We start from the raw sequence: 22009 nt of genomic DNA on the forward strand, positions 1-22009 counted from the left end.
TACTCCCATTTGTTATTGTGGGTAAACTGTTCCTATTTTGGTCAACATGCAAAACTGCATTGATAATGAAAGGAAATAAACACATAGATCATGGAATCTGCTCATGGTTACTAGTACTAAATACTCCAAGTATTCCACTAGCCATAAGGCCAAAAAAAATTTGGGTAGGACGGTAGGATTTTTTTTTAATTTTTTTTTTTTAATTTTTTTTTTTTAAACCTTCAGTTTTTAAAAATCCCCTCAAATATTAAATAATGCTTGTTCAACTAGGGGACATTTGTCAATTTTGACTTAACTGGATACCTGTTAGACAACAATTAAAGACTCTATTTTTACAATAAAATATTAATTTTAAGTGAAAAACATTGAGTTTTTGAACAAATCTGTAAAAATCATCATTAAAAAAAAAAAATAAAAAAATTGCGACCCTGATTTTTCAGGATTTAGGGTCGGTGGTTGAGGGCAACACAACAATATTTTTTTTTTTTGGCCTAATATTATTTTGGTTATTCATAAAACAGAACTTGAATACCCTTCAGTTTTATGCTAAATTCAGGGTCTCTAAATCCATTGGATCATCAGTTCAAACCAGGGTCTGTGTTCAAACACAGACTTTTCAAATCTTGGTGATTTTGAAGGTATAAAAGGTGTCTAGAAACTGCAGTTATTTCATAAACATATGATGACTGGCAGCTGAAGTTTAAAAGGTTATGGAATCATGGAATATTAGTAGCCACTGTGTATGTCTATGGTGTATGCTAGCTGTCACCAAGGATTTGACTTTATATGGTGAATAACAACAACACCATGACCATGCCAACCTTTGTAGCAACCTTTCACTAAAATCTTACAACACCTTATGCACATCTATACTATAATAATGGAATATTAGTAGCCACTGTGTATGCTTGCTGTCACCAAGGATTTGACTTTATATGGTGAATAACAACAACACCATGACCATGCCAACCTTTGTAGCAACCTTTCACTAAAATCTTACAACACCTTATGCACATCTATACTATATTTCTTTGTACATGTAGGCCTGTAGACACCCACTGAATAAGACCAGAGGAGATAAGACCAAGCTCCATATAAAATCGAAGTAATTTGAAATCACAAACATCGGGCTCTGAAATCCGGCGAGAATCCAAGAATCCATTCTCACAGATATTCTCTGTAACTGATTTGTGTGAACCTAAGGCCCTTCACAATTAATTCTTAGTTTCCTGTTTCATGGTTGAAAACAAGGGATGAGGCGACTTTTAATTATTAATTATTAATTATCTATTATTTTCTTTATTTTAAAACAAGTGGTCGCAACCTACATCAACCCGCTTTTGACAAGGAGCATGCATTTAATTATTTTACAACTATGTTTGATTTTGTACATAAGTAATGGTACAGTTATGTTCTTTGTTTATTCATCATTATAGTTGAGATAATCAAAGTCAGAAAGTAGCAAATGGGAGTTATTAAAAGTTATTTTAAAAGAGAAAATCCAAAATATAAATAAAATAATTAAATATTTTGCAATTCTCTACTTTGGACGCGGGCGGGAAACAGGAAACTAAGAATCAATTGTAAAGGGCCTAAAGAGATTCTCACAGATTTTTGTTACACAATAAGTAGGGTCTAAATGGGGAGAATATAAAGATTCTTGTAAAATGCTGTTGCCAAAATCAAAGTGGAATTCTGTTGCCAAAATCAAAGTGGAATTCTGTTGCCAAAATCAAAGTGGAATTCTGTTGCCAAAATCAAAGTGGAATTATGTTGCCAAAATCAAAGTGGAATTCTGTTGCCAAAATCAAAGTGGAATTCTGTTGCCAAAATCAAAGTGGAATTCTGTTGCCAAAATCAAAGTGGAATTCTGTTGCCAAAATCAAAGTGGAATTCTGTTGCCAAAATCAAAGTGGAATTCTGTTGCCAAAATCAAAGTGGAATTCTGTTGCCAAAATCAAAGTGGAATTTCGCACTATGAAACGCAATTCTACCTCTGAACTTTCGGCTTGATGATGATGTAACTGCTATTCCTTTCCAAGAGCAAAAATAAGGGCTTCATGAACCCCCAAAATCAATGGAATTTGTCATCTTTTTCATCCAAATTCCATCTGCAAATATTTATTCCAATTAATGGCAATTATGCTCACGATAATCTTTTAGACCTTGTTTAATGTAGAAAGTGTGAACTTCATTGATCACTGCCAGCGGAATCAATTTGATATGTGTTGTCCAATAGAACCATATGATCACACATACTGAAAAAAAATTGATTTCCAAAACTAATGTCCTACAGGCTACAACCACAACCCCGATGATCAAACACATTTTCCAATTGATCATGTTGATTTCCAAATTTCTAAATTATAGGTTAATCTATATTAAATAATTAATATCGGATTGTACAGATCTATGTGATCAAACACATCATTTCCAAGGCTGTGTATGAATCCATATTAATATTTCATTTCATTGCAAATAGATAAAAAAAAGTTTCATGCAATTTATACGCACCTACCTTGGTGGCCAATGCTGCAGCAATTATTCAAGGTTTCGCTCCAGCTTATATTATAATAAGCAATTTAGGCCAACGAACAAAATAATGAATCATTATTTTAAAGAACAACAAACGTTATTGTTACTTAAGAAATGAGCACCAGGTAAATTGATAATTTCCTCTAGTATCAGTATCAGGGCATGTGAAAGGCATATACAACAACTTCCAGCAGTGAATCCAGGATTTGAAAAATGCTCTTGCCTCTGAGGCTGTTTCCCCGGGGGGGATCTCAGTACAAATGACCATACGGGGACGTGCCGCAAATATGGGTAGCATTTTCAGCCTCTTGGTATATCAATGACCCCTTTTTCAAAGCCTATTTTGGTATATGAATGGGTCCTTTTTCAAAATTTTCTCAATTTTTTCGAAAATAGCCCAATTTTTCGTTAATTTAGTAAAATTTTCAAAATTTTCCCAAAATTTTGGGAAAATTTGTAAAAACTAGGACAATTTGGGTTAAATTCGGCCGAAAATTTTGACTTTTGGTATATCAATGGGTCCAAATTTCTTGAAAAATTGGTATATTTATGGGTCCACTTTCAAATTCTCAGCGCACGTCCCTACCAAAACCAAACTTGAGTACCCCGGGCTGTTTCTGTGTGGGTGCATGGGTGAATTGTCAACATTTATTACAGAAGAACTGTCTATCAATTCTATATAAAGGCTAAATGATACAGGGATGTAAGCAGGGGGCAGACTGCTGAGTGAGGGGCAGAGACTGCTCCCTCTGAAAATTTAAGTGAAATTTGGAGGGAGGAGGAGAAAGTTAATTTGGACTGTACATGTATGTAGGTCTACATAAATGTAGGACAAATTTCTCTCGGACTAGGCTTCCTTCCCCCTCACAACCTTGCACTGACTGCACTGTACCACCTAAATGTGGTCCCCCTCCTAAAGTGACTTACCAGGTAGTTTATGGCTAAGAGTTCTCCAGAGTTGAGGCCTCTGTTGATTTACATCACAACTATGTGCTGGGGCTGTTGGTAGACAACGACTCGGAGGTGAATAATTATACAACATGGTTGAATCTAGTCAAAAAACTCAGCGACTTCAGTTCAGAACTTGGTCAGTAGGAGTAGCTTGTATATCCACTTGTTATATTCCGGGCTTGTAATCAATTATTATCCATCTCATGCAGTATACAATATCCAAGTTTTTCCATGTAAAAGTTGTGATTCATTGCAAATTATTTGATGACCAGTACTCAGTGGGCTCCTTATGTCATGTTGTATCATGTGTAATCCATGCAATGATGAACCAGCTTGTAACTTCCAATTTCTGCTTTGTTCATGTGTTACCAACTAACACCGGCCTACCAGTATATCGCACAAGATGTTCAAAACAGATAAACTTCAATGACCAACTTCAGTGGAACTAGCACACAATCCAACACATGTGTTGCTATCAACTGCACTTCACCAAATGCCTACACTCAACACATGCTACACACACAATGCACAGCAAAAACAAGTGACTCAAGGCCATTATTGCCTGAGCAAGTTCAATTCCCATAACAGGGCTGTTGAGCTCAAAGCTGTGCAACCACAGTATTTCTACAACTTGTATAGCAATGATAGATCAGCCTGTCAAAATTTAAATTCTGTCTTCATACACATCGTTTCAAAGCTGAATGTGGTGCTTAATCCGGTGAAATAATCACAAAGCACAATTGAATTGAATAACTTTATAATTCACAATAACTTGTTCAAGTGCAAGTCCAATGGGCCTATCTCTCAGCAGGCCAACCTGTTTTGGTCAGCATACAATGCTGGCTGGCTAGTAAGTCCAATGCTAAATAAAACAGAAATGCCAGCATGTCTCCTATTTTGTTTACTTTAAAGCTAGGGTGTCACATGTGTGGGACACCAACAGATATAACATGGTACAGATAAACAAAATGCAGACCCAAGTTCACCATTTAGTTTGAGCATCAAGTTTATTGGCAAGATTTATAGGATGATAAGAGAGCTGAAATTTGAGCTGAAGATCTTATAATACAAGGAGAACTTGGCCTTGACTTGACTAAAAATATAATTATGTAGGTAATCAGGGACAACTTTGATATGAAATTGGGGTGCAACATTCTTGAAGCCCATCCAACTTCCAAGACCAAAATGCAACCTAATTTTCGCCAATTTTATCATCAACAACAACATCTACATTTTGTACAACCTGGGCTATTAGGTCTAGGCCTACATAATGTCCTAGTTAAATCATTTTGCAAATTGGGAGTGCTGTAGAACAGTGATTCTACACTGCAACTCCCCATCCCCCATGATTGCCTAATATACCACATGAGTGCTGGAACTAAAATTCTAGATGATTCCACATTTTGGGTGGTTTTTCAAAAGCAACCATTTTTCCCCTTATTGGAAACTTCAAAAAAATTGATAAGGTACACAGGCCCGTAGCCGGGGGGGTTCGAGGGGTTCGATCGAACCCCCTAAAATTTTGACACGAAGAAAGGAGAACATGGGAAATGTGGTTGAAATGGCTATTTTAGCACAAAAATTGATATTTTTCTCGCGCTTTGCGCGAATTTCCCCGTTAATTTTGGATTAGGCCTAGATCAGATTAGCTGGACGATTTGAAAAATCCCCCCGACGCCCAGTAATAGGGCCTATGTAGGCCTAGGCCTATGTGGAAAATGAGCAGAGTAATTACTTGGCTCTTTGTCTCATCTAGATTTGAAGACTTTAAAAATTATTTGGTGTGCAAAAAAATGATAACCGAGAAAGCTTTAGTTCAAGGCAATGTGAAGGATTGTGGGTAAAAAAGGCGCCGCCATTAGAGGCCAGAAGGATTCAGGCTAGGCGCGATGCCCGCTACGCGGCCATTAGTCATCAGATAATAATAGTTAGCAGAAATCTGCAAAAACGAACCCCCTATCTCGGAGGGCTGGCTACAGGCCTGGTACACATCATTTGACTTCCTGTGGCAGAGGGGAACTATAAGTTTCCCCACCTAACTGTGAAGGCTGGGCCTTAGTACAGCAAAGAATGAAAACTAAAAAAAAAAATCCTGGTCAATTATACCTAGTAAGTAACTGAATGCAAAAATAAAATTGCTGCCAAAAAAAACCCTTGCCCAGTTTCAATTTTAAACAAATTTGATAGTAGACCAGTGTCATTGATGCACCTTGTTTTTGTACTGCCACCAGATCATACAGATTATCTCATCACAAGTGTGATACATTACATAGCTAGTGACAATTGATACCCTCCTATAACATAAAGTGCATCAAGTTCAAAGTCATTATGTGGCCAGTAGGTCACAGATTTAGCATTGCCTTAGGGTTTATTTGGGTGCAATGCTAACAATGGGCTGGCGGTGACTCAGGCCTAAGGGAACTATGCACTCTGGGGATTGTTTGTTCATACTAATGACACCAAACATGCATTCAATGTAATGAATGATGACAAATATGAGCTGTTATATTTATAATAGCAAAATCTTTTCAAGTCATGAATTAAATTTCAACTTGAACTGACATTAAAGGGGAGGGCGGGTCCCCTATAGTTTTCGGCAAGGTTCTTCAGTGATCTGCCAATTTGGCCTTGTTTTATAGTATTAACACGGAAGTGGGATTCTGATTGGCTAATAGAATCACATCATCACATCGGCACCTCATTCGCTTTGTGCGTAGCATCATGTCGGACCTAGGTGACCTAGTTCTTTTTACATAATAATCAGAAAGAGCAGTCGGCCACCTCTGAGGGATAAGGGCCTTGCTGAATACTATCTAGGTCCTAAAAGTCCCCACCTATAATACCCCCCCCAAAAAAGCATCTTTACCAATTTTCCCCAAATCACCAAAATTGGTACTATAAGATTACTTCAAATTTCTCCAAAATCCTAACAGAATCCATGTTGTGTCACATCCCAAAATAAGTCCACTTTTTAAAGTATCCACCCAAAAAATGCCCACTTTTTCTCCGGGCTTTTTCTAAACTCCCAATCCCAAAATGCAGGCAAAGCGGCCTAAAGGCGAAGCAATGCACTCATTCTTGATAGTGTTCCTATACATCCATCATGACAATCAACTTGAACATGAAACATTAAACATTTTTTCAATAGCATGAATCATACGCAAAGAAACATTTTGACTTTTGATACAAAACACTCCGTTTTTTTAATCCAACCTTTCCCAAAATAAATTGGCAGAACTCCACTGAGTCCCTCACAGAGTAAATCATATCATATTTTTATCTTTATTTGACACCAATTCAGAACTTATTTGACATGTTTAATGAAAAACATTCCAACATTATTCACATTTATAAACTAGTTTCCCAAAATAATTTGATGCAACTCCACAGAGCCGGCACAGTTTTTTTAAAACTCATCAGGCCTGTACGCAGGATTTCTTTGGGGGGTGCTGATTTTGAAAAAGTGGACATTTTTCCAAGGGGGGCGATAATGTGAAAAGTGGACTTTTCCCCCCCAAATTTGCACCTTTTTTGACCAAAAAAAACCCTGTAAAAAACCTTTTTTTGCTAGTTACGCTCGCAAATTCTTAAATTTTGGGACCTTTTGTATACTTTTGCAAATTTGGGGAGGTGCGGTCGCGCCTTGCGTATGGGCCTGAAAAACATTCTTACATTATTCACATAAAGTAGCTGCCCTAAATAAGGTCAAGTTGATACAAGTCCACAGAGCCCATCACATTTTAATAAATCATATCATATTTTTATCTCTTGTTGACACCAATTCAATAATTTCCTGGCATTTGAGTTTATCAATTAGATCACATGATATTTGTTACCAAGTTTCCTTTGGTACTACTCTCGATTCCAGAAAAATACAGCACTAATTTTCTTGGACTAAAAAGAATATTATCCTGACATTCTAATTGTTTAATAATAGTTAGTGCTAACTAGCAATAAAAACATATCAAAATTATCATAAAATATTAAAAATATGAGCGAACTATTTTGTCGAGTGTTTGAATTTTGTGATTCCATGTTTCTTTTACCCTTTCCCCTTAAATTGCAAAAAATATTAAAATAGTGACTTTTATTTACCAGTAGTTATTAGCTCACCTCTAACTAAAGGATTAAAATTTCTGATTCAGCTACGTTTTATTTAACAAAACTGGATCATATTTTGTTAATGCACAAAAAATAGGAGTAAAACACAACAATGAATTTCAACTGCTAAAAATAATCTAGGTCATAATTTGCTATGAATTTATAATGCATAGGAACACCCACATCCTGTATACGTGGAACAAAAATGAGCAACTAGTTTATCATTCTTCATCATTCACAGACCTGACAAAGAAAAAACTAGTATTCTCCCTGAGCCACAGACTAGACAAGAACTTAAAGGGAAAGTTATTGAACAAAGTAGATGATGGGTTATTTCCTATAAATTGACTTTGCTTAGAAAATTACCAAATAGGACAACACACCCTCACATTAAGGATAAATTGATTAAGGGTGGCATTATACTTAATTGACAAGGATGACCACTTTGTAATTAATAGTTGGCACAACAAATAACATCATGGTCAATTTTATCACATTTTTTGACACCAAAAGGATTCACATAAAAACAAGAACATTGTAAATATCAGACCCTATAGTATTCTTACATGTATAAGAAAGGAAGTTTGTAATAGATATTTACTCATTTTTTGAAGTTTAAAATCACAGCAAACCTAGCATGAAAGTTTTTTGTATAAAATGTTTTGAGTTTTGTGTTGTCCATAAAATATGCTATATATGATTAGGCATAATCAGGCTTATAATAGGCGGGCACACACATCCAGGTGCTTAGCAACAAATTGAGCTAAATTCCCTAGTAACAAGTGAGTCAAAATAAAAACATTAGATGCACATACTCAACGTAGGCGTCACACACGCGATGCGCAGTAGACGCAATGTGCAGTGGCCTTTACAATTGATTTGCAAATATTGTTTTCACCGGGATTTGATTATTCACCGGCATGACTGCTCCGCCCTTGGCTATAGGAGCATAATTTAAAGATACAAATGCACAATTCCTATTTGTCACAAAATTTAACAATTTAGGGCCCTTATCTAGATACAGATTCAATTAAGAGATTAAGCACAAGCCCTGATTTCTAATCCTATCTAAATACATTTTAGATCATCTAGATTAGACAAGGATAGGCGCTAAATCATCTTTGATTAGACCACAGATCCTTACCTCTACGTCTCCTCATGCCTATCATTTCTTATCAGCTATAGTCTTATCGCTACCCAGTACTGGTTTAATCTGTCTACCTTTACAATAAAGATGTCAAAACAGATGAGACATTATTGGTAGCACTATCACTTGTTGATGATACCATTTCCGCCTGAATGCAACATGTTATTAATGTTAACCGTCCACACGCAGCGCCAGTCCCGCTAAAATGGCACATCCTTCCACGACACACCTTGTACCATCCCTGTTTACCGATAGAGACACCTAGTATTGATTTGATAACAGCAAAAATAAATCGAAATAAATCTATAAAAAGTTTGTCAGGCCAATGCTTGCTCCTGTTTCTTTTTATATTTTAAGTGGACATCCCCTTGCCCATTTATAACATACAAGTTTGGTTTATTGATATGTATTGATCGCTGGCTGTTCAATAATGTGGTTAATCAAGGGCTATAGATTTGATGCAGAGAAGATGTCTTTCCCTTCCCAGAATCCTTTGCAACATGATACATCACCTCATCAAATGAATCACATTACTTTGTACAGGTTCCCTTTGTTTTCATGTTAACAACAGACTGGCTAAACATAGGTCAATAGTTATAAAATAAACATAATTTGCAAGCTCTGGATATGCTCTGTTCATTGAGGTACCTTTGGTCACTATCGATCGACCCATGTTGCACTAGTTTCAAGTTTTTATTTGGAATTCACTTTTACATCAGCGGCACTCATCTATCTGATGGTGCATCCAAGACATTAAATATACAAACAAAGCTTAGTAATTATCAACAATTATATAACAAAGAAAAAAAAAAAAACGCAATTAACAAGCAAAGGGTACACATAAAAATAATCTAAATTGAGAAAGAAAGCTAAAGAAAGAGAACGGAAGGAAGGAAGGAAGAAAGAAAGAAAGAAAGAAAGAAAGAAAGAAAGAAAGAAAGAAAGAAAGAAAGAAAGAAAGAAAAAAAGAAAGAAAGAAAGAAAGAAAGAAAGAAAGAAAGAAAGAAAAGAAAGAAAGAAAGAACTTAATCAATTGCCACAGGTCTTGGGCTTCGCTGGCCAGCGAAACCGTGCCTATATATCAGTTACAAAAATACACATTACAGTGTCATACAGATATACTTATATTATACACTAGGCGGTTACCCGTATTTCGCGGTTCTCGGCTGTCATAGTTATTGGCTTTTGCAGATCTCAAAATCGTTGACCATGGATGACCTAACAAACACAAACCTGGGCTTCCTTGGCCAAAGTTACACCCACCGACCAAGTTTGAGCTCCATGAGCAATTTGAAATCTTTGTTTTTGACCTATGACCTCTCAACCGTGGGTCTGACAAAAAGGTCACAATGGAACTTTTGTTTGTTAGTCCAATTTCCACCTACCCACCAAGTATGAGCTCCATAGGCAATTTGAGATTTTTACCTTTTTGATCTTTGACCTCTTAAACGTAGGTCTGAAAAAAAGATCACCGTGGAATCTTTTGTTTGTTAGTCCAAGGTGCACCCACCCACCAAGTTTAAGTTCCAGAGGGGCAATTTGAAATTTTGACCTTTCTTGACCTATGACCTCTTAACCGTAGGTCTGACGAAAAGGTAACCGTGGAAACTTTTGTGTGTTAGTCCAAGGTCCACACACCCACCAAGTTTGAGCTCAATGGGAGCAATTTGACATTCACCTTTCTTGACCTACAGGTATGACCTCTTAACCGTAGGTATGACGAAAATGTCACTGTGGAAACTTTTGTTTGTTAGTCCAAGGTCCACCCATCCACCAAGTTTGAGCTCTATAGGAGCAATTTGAAATTGTGAACTTTCTTGACCTATGTCCTCTTAACCGTAGGTATGACTAAAAGGTCACCGTGGAAACTTTTGTTTGTTAGTCCAAGGTCCACCCACCCACCAAGTTTGAGCTCCATAGGAGTAATTTGAATTTGTTACCTTTCTTGACCTATGACCTCTTAACCGTAGGTATGATGAAAAGGTCACCGTGGAAACTTTTGTTTGTTAGTCCAAGGTCCACCCACCCACCAAGTTTGAGCTCTATAGGAGCAATTTGAAATTGTGAACTTTCTTGACCTATGTCCTCTTAACCGTAGGTATGACTAAAAGGTCACTGTGGAAACTTTTGTTTGTTAGTCCAAGGTCCACCCACCCACCAAGTTTGAGCTCCATAGGAGTAATTTGAATTTGTTACCTTTCTTGACCCATGACCTCTTAACCGTAGGTATGATGAAAAGGTCACCGTGGAAACTTTTGTTTGTTAGTCCAAGGTCCACCCACCCACCAAGTTTGAGCTCCATAGGGGCAATTTGAAATTGTTACCTTTCTTGACCTATGACCTCTTAACCGTAGGTCTGACAAAAAGGTCATCGTGGAAACTTTTATTTGTTATTCCAAGTCCCATCCACCGACCAAGTTTGAGCTTCATAGGGGCAGTTTGAAATTTTTACCTTTCTTGACCTTTGACCTCTAAACCGTTGGTCTGACAAAAAGGTCACCGTGGAAACTTTTGTTTGATAGTCCAAGGTCAACACAATGGCATGGCTAGATTTGCCGATTAAAGTATTTGAAATTAGACTTCAATTGAACTTGACCCCGTCCTTGACCTTTGACCTTTAAAAATATAAACTCGTTCGGTTTCATACCAAGCTGCACCCACCCACCAAGTTTGAGCCCCGTATGACCTACGGCGGCCTCACATTAGCAGTCACAGACAGACAGACAGATCTACAGATCTACAGACAGAGAATAGCGTATTAATATAGACTAGGCGGTTACCCGTATTTCGCGGTCCTCGGCTGTCATAGTTATTGGCTTTTGCAGATCTCAAACCTGGGCTTTCTTGGCCAAAGTTACACCCACCGACCAAGTTTGAGCTCCATGAGCAATTTGAAATCTTTGTTTTTGACCTATGACCTCTCAACCGTAGGTCTGAAGAAAAGATCTCCGTGGAAACTTTTCGGGAAACTTTTGTTTGTTAGTCCAAGGTCAACCCACCCACCAAGTTTGAGCGCCATAGGAGCAATTTGAAATTGTTACCTTTCTTGACCTATGACCTCTTAACCGTAGGTATGACAAAAAGGTCACCGTAGAACCTTTTGTTTGTTAGTCCAAGGTCCACCCACCCACCAAGTTTGAGCTCCGTAGGGGCAATTTGAAATTGTTACCTTTCTTGACCTATGACCTCTTAACCGTAGGTATGACGAAAAAGTCACCGTAGAAACTTTTGTTTGTTAGTTCAAGGTCCACCCACCCACCAAGTTTGAGCTCCATAGGAGCAATTTGAATTTGTGACCTTTCTTGACCTATGACCTCTTAACCGTAGGTATGACGAAAAGGTCACCGTGGAAACTTGTGTTTGTTAGTCCAAGGTCCACCCACCCACCAAGTTTGAGCTCCATAGGGGCAATTTAAAATTGTTACCTTTCTTGACCTATGACCTCTTAACCGTAGGTCTGACAAAAGGGTCATTGTCGAAACTTTCATTTGTTATTCCAAGTTCCATCCACCCACCAAGTTTGAGCGTCATAGGGGCAATTTGAAATTTTTACCTTTCTTGACCTTTGACCTCTTAACCGTTGGTCTGACGAAAAGGTCACCGTGGAAACTTTTGTTTGTTAGTCCAAGGTCAACACAATGGCATGGCTAGATTTGCCATTTAAAGTATTTGAAATTAGGCTTCAATTGAACTTGACCCCGTCCTTGACCTTTGACCTTAAAAAATATAAACTTGTTCTTCCTCATACCAAGCTGCACCCACCCACCAAGTTTGAGCCCCGTATGACCCACGGTGGCCTCACATTAGCAGTCACAGACAGACAAACAGACAGAGAGACAGAGAGACAGAGAGACAGAGAGACAGAGAATAGCGTATTATTATATAGATGTTTGTATGAGCTTCATAAATCAATACATTAATATGGGTTATAATTATGAGATCATAAGTCTTTCAATATATTACTCCGTTCTTTCCACGCATCATTGAGAAACATTTTACTACATTTGTCAAGTATAGACCCTAGATCATAGCTATCTTCGAATATGTTATCTAAAAGGAGATGGTGTCTAATAAACTAGATAGCAGCAAATCAGTACATAAAATTGAAATGCATTATGGGAAGGGTAAGATATCCTCTCTAGGTTTGACGTAAATTGAAAATATTCTTTATAGTTAATTGAAGAAAATGTTCTGAATTCATGAGTATTTAATGAGTTGGCTTACCCATTGGAATTTAATCAATATTGATCTGTGGGAGGAAATTATGCCATAAAAATGTATCATTTTATAACTTAAAATAGGTAATAACTTTTAAGTGGGGTCATTGACCCTTAAAATGTACAAAAGGAAATTTTAAACATGTTATATCATGTAAATTTGATTACACCACCAGAATACATAAAGAGTTATATTTTAAAAGAGCTAAGTGAAACAAATACATGAATTCAGTTGTCTGTACACTTTTGATCTAAAATCTTTGGCTAATGGGAACAAACCTTTGATGAACTTTCTGTTTTTGGATCGAACTGAGCTCAGGAAACTAATTTATTTATCTCAGTTTAGAATACAAACTCAAAATACATACAAATTCACAGGCGGTGATGGAAGCGATATCACCAATTTTGAGGTCGCCATTGGATTAACACATAATCATGAAATCTTCACAAACAATTCTAAATTTGTTATGTGGTGTCAAAGCAAAATTATCTTACTCTAAAACCGTCGAGGTACGACAGTGTACCACACTGCAAGTATCTTAATTTTCCATTTGTCAGCCCTGTATCTTCGCCAGCCTTGTACGTCACGTGTTGCGCTTCCTATGCCGCCTGAAAATTCATGCAAAAGTGGGAATTTCAAGAATTTGGGAAATATATTTTAGTGAAATCTAACCAGTTATATGAGTCCAAATTTGAATTCAATCTAATAAATAAACAAGCTAATGATAATGATGAGTACACTTAGCATGTTAAAACAGGGCACATATTTTAATATACTAGTAATATTTTGTAATGTGGTGTCACTTCTGGAAATTTGCAGCATGGCATTGCACTACAACTTCTAATTATTATGCATTCATGTTTTACGTTATGTCAAATCAGATAAATTATTTTTTTGTTATATTTAAAATAAAATAAAGCAACTAAGCAAGTAAAACTAATAACAAAATTGGTACTTTGAAAAAGTTTTGTATTCAGTGATTGTTAACAAATATGTAGACTATTTTCGTTCAACATCCAAAATGAAATCAACCAAAAACAGTTGGGTCTAAACGGCTCATTAGTCTGCTACGTGGACCGTACCAGCCCCTGAGAACATGTCGCTAAATTAAGCTTATCTTTAGGGCAACCAAATTTCCGCTGATTTTATCATGAGGGAACTGACTTCTGAGTTCAGGGAGTGTATTTACTCTTGAAATTTGACAGTGTCATTCTGATATATAAATATTATTTGCACAAGTTTGGATACTGTTTGTCTATTAAAGTCATTATTCTAGACAAAAATAAATTAAAATTCTTAAAAATCAGAATTGGTTATTTTTTTAAACAAGTACGTAGAAATGCAAATTGAAAAAGTGAAAACAATTTTATCAATTCAAAATTATGCCTAAAGATTCAAAATTGGTCATATAGAAGGAGCTCTTTTGACATGAATATGGCTAATTTATCAATTTGAGAAGTAAAGGGAGAGTGTGGCTTAATGGTTAGAGGGTCCTTGCCTTTGGTGCATGAGGTCCCAGGTTCAAGCCGCAGTGGTGGAGATTTGCTGGGATATTGAATTGGGGGGGTCTAAAATTAATTTGCAACATGTGCGGAATTCAGCCTTCGAAATTTTGATAAAGTGGTAACCACCAGAAGCTGTTTTTTCAAAATTTCTCTGGAAATACATCGATTTGAAGTGTCAAATTGCAAGATGGTAGTGAGAAAAATATGATCCATTATATGATATCAAAACTCATCAATAAGGCCAAAAAAAATATTGTTGTGTTGCCCTCAAGTGGGAAAATGGGAATGTTGGGTCGGACGGTCGGATTTCTTTTTTTTCTTTTTTTTTTTTTTTTTTTTTTTTCTAACCTTCAGTTTTTTTAAAAATCACCTCAAATATCAAATAATGCTTCTTCAATTAGGAAACATTTGTCAATTTTGACTTCTGGATACCTGTTAGACATCAATTGAAGACTAGTCTTTCAATAAAATATTAATTTTAAGTGAAAAACATTGATTTTTTGAACAAATCTGTAAAAATCATCATTCAAAAAAAAAAAAAAAAATGCCGACCCTGATTTTTCAGGATTTAGGGTCGGGAGGTTGAGGGCAACACAACAATTTTTTTTTTTTTGGCCTAATGAGAAAAATAGGGGGATGATGCTGTCAATCGGGTTACGTACCTTTAATCATGTCTCTGTCACAAGTAGCATGGGTTTGTTTGTGCAAAACCAAATAAAAACAATTGCAGGAAGTCCAATGATAAATTTGATAAATAAATATTGACATATTCCACTAGGAAGGAAATTTGCTTTATGATAATATCAAATTTACGATAATAAAACGATACATCATCATCATAATTTGTTTTAAAACAAAGGCAGAGAATACTAGTCCTTCATGTCATTTATGATATAATTGATTTTGAAGGATAATTTCTTCAGAAAACAAACTGTGAAGCATAGGCCTATACATACTTGAGATGTTAAATTTGATGCAGGGCATACACAGTTATCCTGATATAATTGTACTCTCTAAATGTGAAAGAGTGAAAAATCACTCAAAAAGAGTGAAATCTCACTCTTTCAAAGAGCCATCTGAGTGACAACTCTTTTAGAGTGAAGCTCACTCTCAAGAAAGAGTGAAAAAATTCACTCCGGAAAAGAGTGAATCAGAAAAGAGCATTTATTTATTTATTTATTCATTAAGGCCTATTTTATATACAAGAATATCACAGCAGTTCATAACAGCTACTATGTGCTTTAAATTGTTGTGAGGCTAGGCCCCAGGCAGGGCTGTCAACTTTTTGGAATTGCTTGGCGTGAGACAGAGGCGTACCGGGATTTGCCGACTTCAATGTTCATTTTGACCCATGATTATTTAAGCCACGGCGCTCGAAAATGTGAAGAGCGGGGGTAGCAACAACATTTTTTTCATGGCGATGCTTGAGATTTTACTCAATTTTCAGCTTTTTGCATGATATTTACTTTCAGACATGAGATTATACTACCTTCGCGTGAGACCGTGAGAAAGTGACCAAATGCGTGAGAGTTGACAGCCCTGCCCCAGGTTAGGGTAGGGCCCGGTCTAGGAATATTGAACTGGTCTAAAGCTTAAGCACATACACAATGTGTCGAACTTCAGTGTGGGATGAATGATGAAAAACTATATTTAGTGAAGCTAATAGTCAAACTGTTCAATGGTGAGTACACTTAGGGGGGGTAGCAACAACAATTTTTTCATGGCGATGCGTGAGATTTTACTCAATTTTCAGCTTTTTGCATGATATTTACTTTCAGACATGAGATTATACTACCTTCGCGTGAGACCGTGAGAAAGTGACCAAATGCGTGAGAGTTGACAGCCCTGCCCCAGGTTAGGGTAGGGCCCGGTCTAGGAATATTGAACTGGTCTAAAGCTTAAGCACATACACAATGTGTCGAACTTCAGTGTGGGATGAATGATGAAAAACTATATTTAGTGAAGTTAATAGTCAAACTGTTCAATGGTGAGTACACTTAGGTGTAGGATAAACACTTGGCAAATACCATGTTTACGGTCACAGTCTGGAGAAGCGTGATGCGGCGTAACCTACATAAGCTTACATATGCGTACATGTAAACCGGCACTGGGCCGGTAACAAACTGCTCACATATGACTTAAGCTGACTGTCGCCGTTGTCTCCAGACCAAGTGTATACTTGCTACGAGTTATGACCTACACATAAATGTAATCACTATTGAGTATGCTGTCTATTTCTTCATCAAATCCGCTTTCTTTTCGCCATTCATTCACACACTGTACGCCATTTTGTTACACAAGTTCAACTAACATCGGCCGATTTTCAGCGCTTCTGATTGGCTGACAGTTCACTCCAAGAAAGAGTGAGATTTAGAGCTAAAACCCACTCTTTTAGAGCTAACTTAAATTCACTCTGAAATTCAGAGTGGTTTTTCACTCTTTTACATTTAGAGAGTATCATAACAATGCAACAAGAATAAAATTGTTGATTTTTGACTGCTCTAGACTGGGAGGGGGGATAGTCTTTTGGATGCTGCTGACTTTCTCTACATTTTTTGCAACCCATCATAATACCAATTTTTGCCCAAAACACCAAAATCTATAGGGAGCAAAATCAACCAATTTCGCACAAAATTGCTGTAAAAAGTGGAAATTTGTGATTTTGGGTTTTTTGCCTCAAAAGGGGGGGGCAAGAAAATACCCCCGTAGTGTCGCCACTGCAACCCACACATGCATGCATACAGCACACACCTGCACAATGCATATTAAAACATAAAACCAAATATTAGCTAATCAATAACGAAAGTTATTATAAATTATAGACATCATACACAAATATAATCTCTCCTTGGTTTAGAACCTTGGGTTTATGTTGACTAAACAAGCTATATTAATGTATTATTTAATTTTTGATAGGAAATCATTTTAAGTATCGGATTAAATTGACTTAATTGCACTCGGTCTGTGATTACCGAGTGAAACCCTATTAGTTCCACTTTATTTGGGAAGATTTATAATTTTTCAAAACAAAAGTTTCATTGAGATTGGTATTAGTGCATGGGCTTGGCTACATTTGAATAAGATTTGCATAATTACAAATTATAGCATCTCATCCTAAATCATGACCCAATTGTCAAACAAAAGCTCTTTGTTCCTAATAATATACCGGTACCCTGCTGTGATGAAACAAATACTTTTTCTTGTCCATGTTTTTGATCAAATTTTCATACCAGTGCATAAAATAATACAGCTGTATGTTGTCTTGTCACCTCCTACAATACAATGTATGAGCCAGATGGGGTTATTTAAAACCATAGTCATGTATATTAAAACTAGAGCGATTACCGCACCATAGCTGAACCATGGGGATTTGGCAGTACCGGTATATTGTGGTATATGTACAAAAAATGTATATATCACCCCTTTATAACCCCTTAATGCCCTTAAATGAATATTAAAATATTTTAAACATGTTTAGAATGTCATAAAGATCATTGCATATAAATTTCAGCTCGATTGGAGCATTTGCGGTTCCTTTTTTGACCCCTGTGACCCCTCGGACTTTAGGAAATATTTTTATTATATTCTTTACTTCTTTCTCTTTTATTTGACACCACTTGGGGGTTCATACCTTCGTGGCATTTAAAGATATGTCCATTTCAGACCAAATGGTTGGTAAGTAAGTAAGTAAGTAAGTAAGTAAGAAAGTAAGTAAGTAAGTAAGTAAGTAAGTAAGTAAGTAAGCAAGTAAGTAACATACACTAATATAGGCTGATACCATTTCATGGTTCAGCAAAAAAGAAAGAGAAAAAGCAAAAACATTTGAAAATAAAAAATACATGACACATTTTTTTGTTTTGTATGTTTATTTTGTGTGTGCATGTGTGTGAAGCAGGGGGGGGGGGGTATTTTAGCCTCTTTTTTTTATTAACTGCTCTGCATGCAGGCTTCCAAGCTAACTTTATTTTTCCTTACCCAACATTAAGTGAATTTTAATGCATTGTGATAGATTTTAAGAACACATTTCCTTTCCTAAGAATTGTGCCAAAAATGATCTCAAAATGCAGTGTAAATTTCAAACTAAATGTTTCCCCTTGCCCCCCCCCCCCCCCTCGCTATGCCACTGTTTAGATGGGGTACATTGTGAGGCTGAGATGGGAGGATGCTCTCATTTGGGCTATGCATCCACCTTTAAATTTGCTAACATTGATAAAATTGCAACAAAAATGTTCTCTAAATCGTTTGCTCGAATCTTGAAGGAAAAAAACAAGTACACTTGTGTGTATTTAGTGACCCGAATGTAACTCACTGTTTACGGTAGCCGTTAAAGGTGCGTTCAATTAAAACTCAACAAAAGATGTTACACATGCGAAAATGGTATTAGTTACACTTTCTGACTTACATTGGAGCCAGATTAAAACACTGGAAAATTCAAAATGATTTCAACAATGAACTACTTTGATCTACTGACATGAAAATATTTTAATCTATTCAAGTGTAAGCTCTTTAAAATGTTTTGTTGGTTTAAAGTCCCTATGTAGGTCATGCAGTGGTTTTCCATTTATTTATCTTCAGTTTTACATTATATTTCCTGACAATACTAGTATTACAGACGACAAAAGCCGTTGGCAGTCACTTGGCACCATGATGACACACATACAGGTACATGTACATCTTCTTTCCCTTTTAATAACTTGGCCTGATCAACCAACAACAACAACAATAACAAACTTTTATTTTCCACAATACGGTTTTATTTAGCTTGTCTAAATAGAACCAATTTACCCCAGCAGAGAATGGTTGAGCCCTTTGATTATGGTATTGTTGTCAATGCTAATGGGCCTTTTCCGTTCATCCAATGGGCGTTCTCTTCTTTGTTTGTGCACTGTGACGTTGGCTGCCGAGCTCATTTGAATCGTCACTTGTTTGTCTGCAATTGATCAGAGTGGATCGAGATGAAATTTGTTCGAATTATTTAGATGAATTCTTACTGATTTTGCATTATCAACGGTAGTTAATGGCGATAATCAGGAACTATTTATGATCACTGTGAATGATTGCAAGGACATGATCAATGGTCATTTATCCATGGTGAGTCGTTCAAAATAATGTAGACATAAACATAATAATTACATTTATTTACGTGGATCTATATTACAGTTGTATTAATTCGTTAATCAATAGATGGTATACATCCAAGAATAATGCACCGATCTCGCTACATGATAGATAGATAGATAGATAGATTTGGAACTTCACTTTTACTTCACTTTTACAAAAGTGGCACTCATCTACCCGATGGTGCGTCCACATCTATATTACAACATAAAATAAAAGATAAAGCATACAAAAGATAATCAACACAAAATAAGTCGAACTTCTATGTTAACAAATCAATAAGCCGTAAACGCAATGTTATCATAAGTTGTATCAAGAAACGAGCGTTGGTATTTTAATTATGTTCCCGGGATAGATAGTTTATCGATTTGGCTTTTTGTGTAAATTAAAGCAAGAAAGAAAGAAAGGAAAATCTGAATTAAATGTTTAAATTAAACGGAAGGAAGGTGAAATTGCAATATCAGTTCTGATGTAAAATTAGAGCCGGTTTTCTTACTTTCAAATCTAATTATTATCGCTGAATGCGCCACTTTATGGAAGAATTAATAGTGCATACTTAAAATATTTCCTGAGCTTCAGAAAGTCAAGTGAACGAACATTTTGAACTGTTAAATAATAATGAATAAGGATAATAAATAAATAAATTAAATAATTAATTTAATAATAATAATAATAATAAAATAAAAAATAATAATAATAAATATATGATAATAAATAAATAAATAAATAAACCAAAATATAAATTAATGAATCAATAAATACAAATTATTCACAACTCGAATGGTTAAATAATTAAAATATTGGTCAATAGTGACGAATAAGTAGGGTATATATATTATAGTGAATGAAAAGGGCATCATTCAATCGAAAATATAGCAGACTGTGAGACCAGGTGTTAAATTTCACCGAGGGCTTCAGTAAAATATGAATTTTCAGCTGATAACAGAACATCAGTTTCGAGGATGGAATATGGGGGGAGGATATCGATCAGGCCGAGAAACCGAATATCATGAATATGGGAGAATCGATGATCAGTTAACAAAGCACAAGGGGTTTTACATGATTGTACAGCGGTAATTTTATTTGGATTGAAATCTGTTTACAGCGAGCACAGCGGGGTGGAACATACACAATTTTGTTCCCTTTTTCTGTTCTTTGTTTATGGTTTGTTGCAGGTATACGGAATGATGGGAAATGAATTAGCAGGGTACTGTACATTATGTGATCTTCATGGCTGTATATTAAAAAATGACGGGATCACCGATCAAGTCTGGCAGCACGTAATACCGATCATCCTGCCTGTATACAACTGAAATTTGTTGCATATAATACTGACAGTGATCCATTGCCGAGGAATACACATTTATAGAAAAATAAAACATTTCTTCAGCTGTGAACAAATGGACAATGTTATTATATAAAACACGGGTCTATGTTTGACGTCCTCATCTCGCTTACATTTACGTAGGTAGGGATATGGCAGTAAGATGACGAAGAACGCTAACTAGAAGTATAATGCATTATCAACTTAAATTCCACGCAGATCACAGCTGATTTTCTTCATCTGCAAACAGATGGACAATGTTATGTCTCGTCGTGCTCATCTCGCCTACATAATAAGTAGGTAGGGATATGGTAGTCAGCCGATTACTTAAAAGTTAGCTAAAAGGATGGTTTATTAACTTAAATTTGTCGAGATCACAGATGATTTTCAACTGCGAACAGATGGACAATGTTATCATGGTTATGGTTCGTCGTGATTATCTCGTCTACATAAGTAGGTAGGGATATGTTAGTAAGCCGATGACGAAAAGTTAGCTGAAAGGATATGGTTATTAACTTAAATGTATCGCAGATCACAGGTCATCTTCTTCAACTGCGAACAGATGGACAATGTTATGGCTCGTCGTGCTCATCTCGCCTACATAATAAGTAGGTAGGGATATGGTAGTAAGCCGATGAAGAAAAGTTAGCTAAAAGGATATGGTTATTAACTTAAATGTATCGCAGATCACAGGTCATCTTCTTCAACTGCGAACAGATGGACAATGTTATGGCTTGTCGTGCTCATCTCGCCTACATAATAAGTAGGTAGGGATATGGTAGTAAGTCGATGAAGAAAAGTTAGCTAAAAGGATATGTTATTAACTTAAATTTGTCGAGATCACAGCTGATCTTCTTCAACTGCGAACAGATGGACAGTGTTATGGCTCGTGGTGCTCATCTCGCCTACAGAATAAGGAGGTAGGGATATGGTAGTAAACCATGAAGAAAAGCATGCTAAAGGTGTATGCGTATCAATTTAAATTAGTCGCATATCACAGCTGATAAATCTTCAACTGCGAACAAATGGATAATGTTATATTATAAAAGGGTCTTTTGATTTGACGTGCTCATCTCGCCTACATATATACGTAGGTAGGGATATGGTATT

The 22009-nt window shown here is 36.3% G+C and overlaps 1 protein-coding gene across 3 annotated transcripts in view; it reads right to left on the bottom strand.

Annotated features, from left to right (window-relative positions):
* LOC140136782 (breast cancer anti-estrogen resistance protein 3 homolog) overlaps positions 1–22009 on the bottom strand; it is a 97559-nt gene that overhangs the window by 56817 nt on the left and 18733 nt on the right. The window contains exon 1 of one of the 3 annotated variants that reach the window (XM_072158373.1): positions 8732–8978. The exons of 1 other annotated variant lie outside the window; for it this stretch is intronic. In XM_072158373.1, coding sequence (XP_072014474.1) covers positions 8732–8756 — 25 coding nt within the window. In that variant the 5' untranslated portion in view covers positions 8757–8978. Of the gene's footprint in view, positions 1–3462; positions 4116–8731; positions 8979–22009 lie in introns of those variants that run through there. One more of the 3 variants, XM_072158371.1, reaches the window with a different exon arrangement.

The sequence above is a fragment of the Amphiura filiformis genome, chromosome 17, assembly GCF_039555335.1.
Source record: "Amphiura filiformis chromosome 17, Afil_fr2py, whole genome shotgun sequence".
NCBI classification, from domain to species: Eukaryota; Metazoa; Echinodermata; class Ophiuroidea; order Amphilepidida; family Amphiuridae; genus Amphiura; species Amphiura filiformis.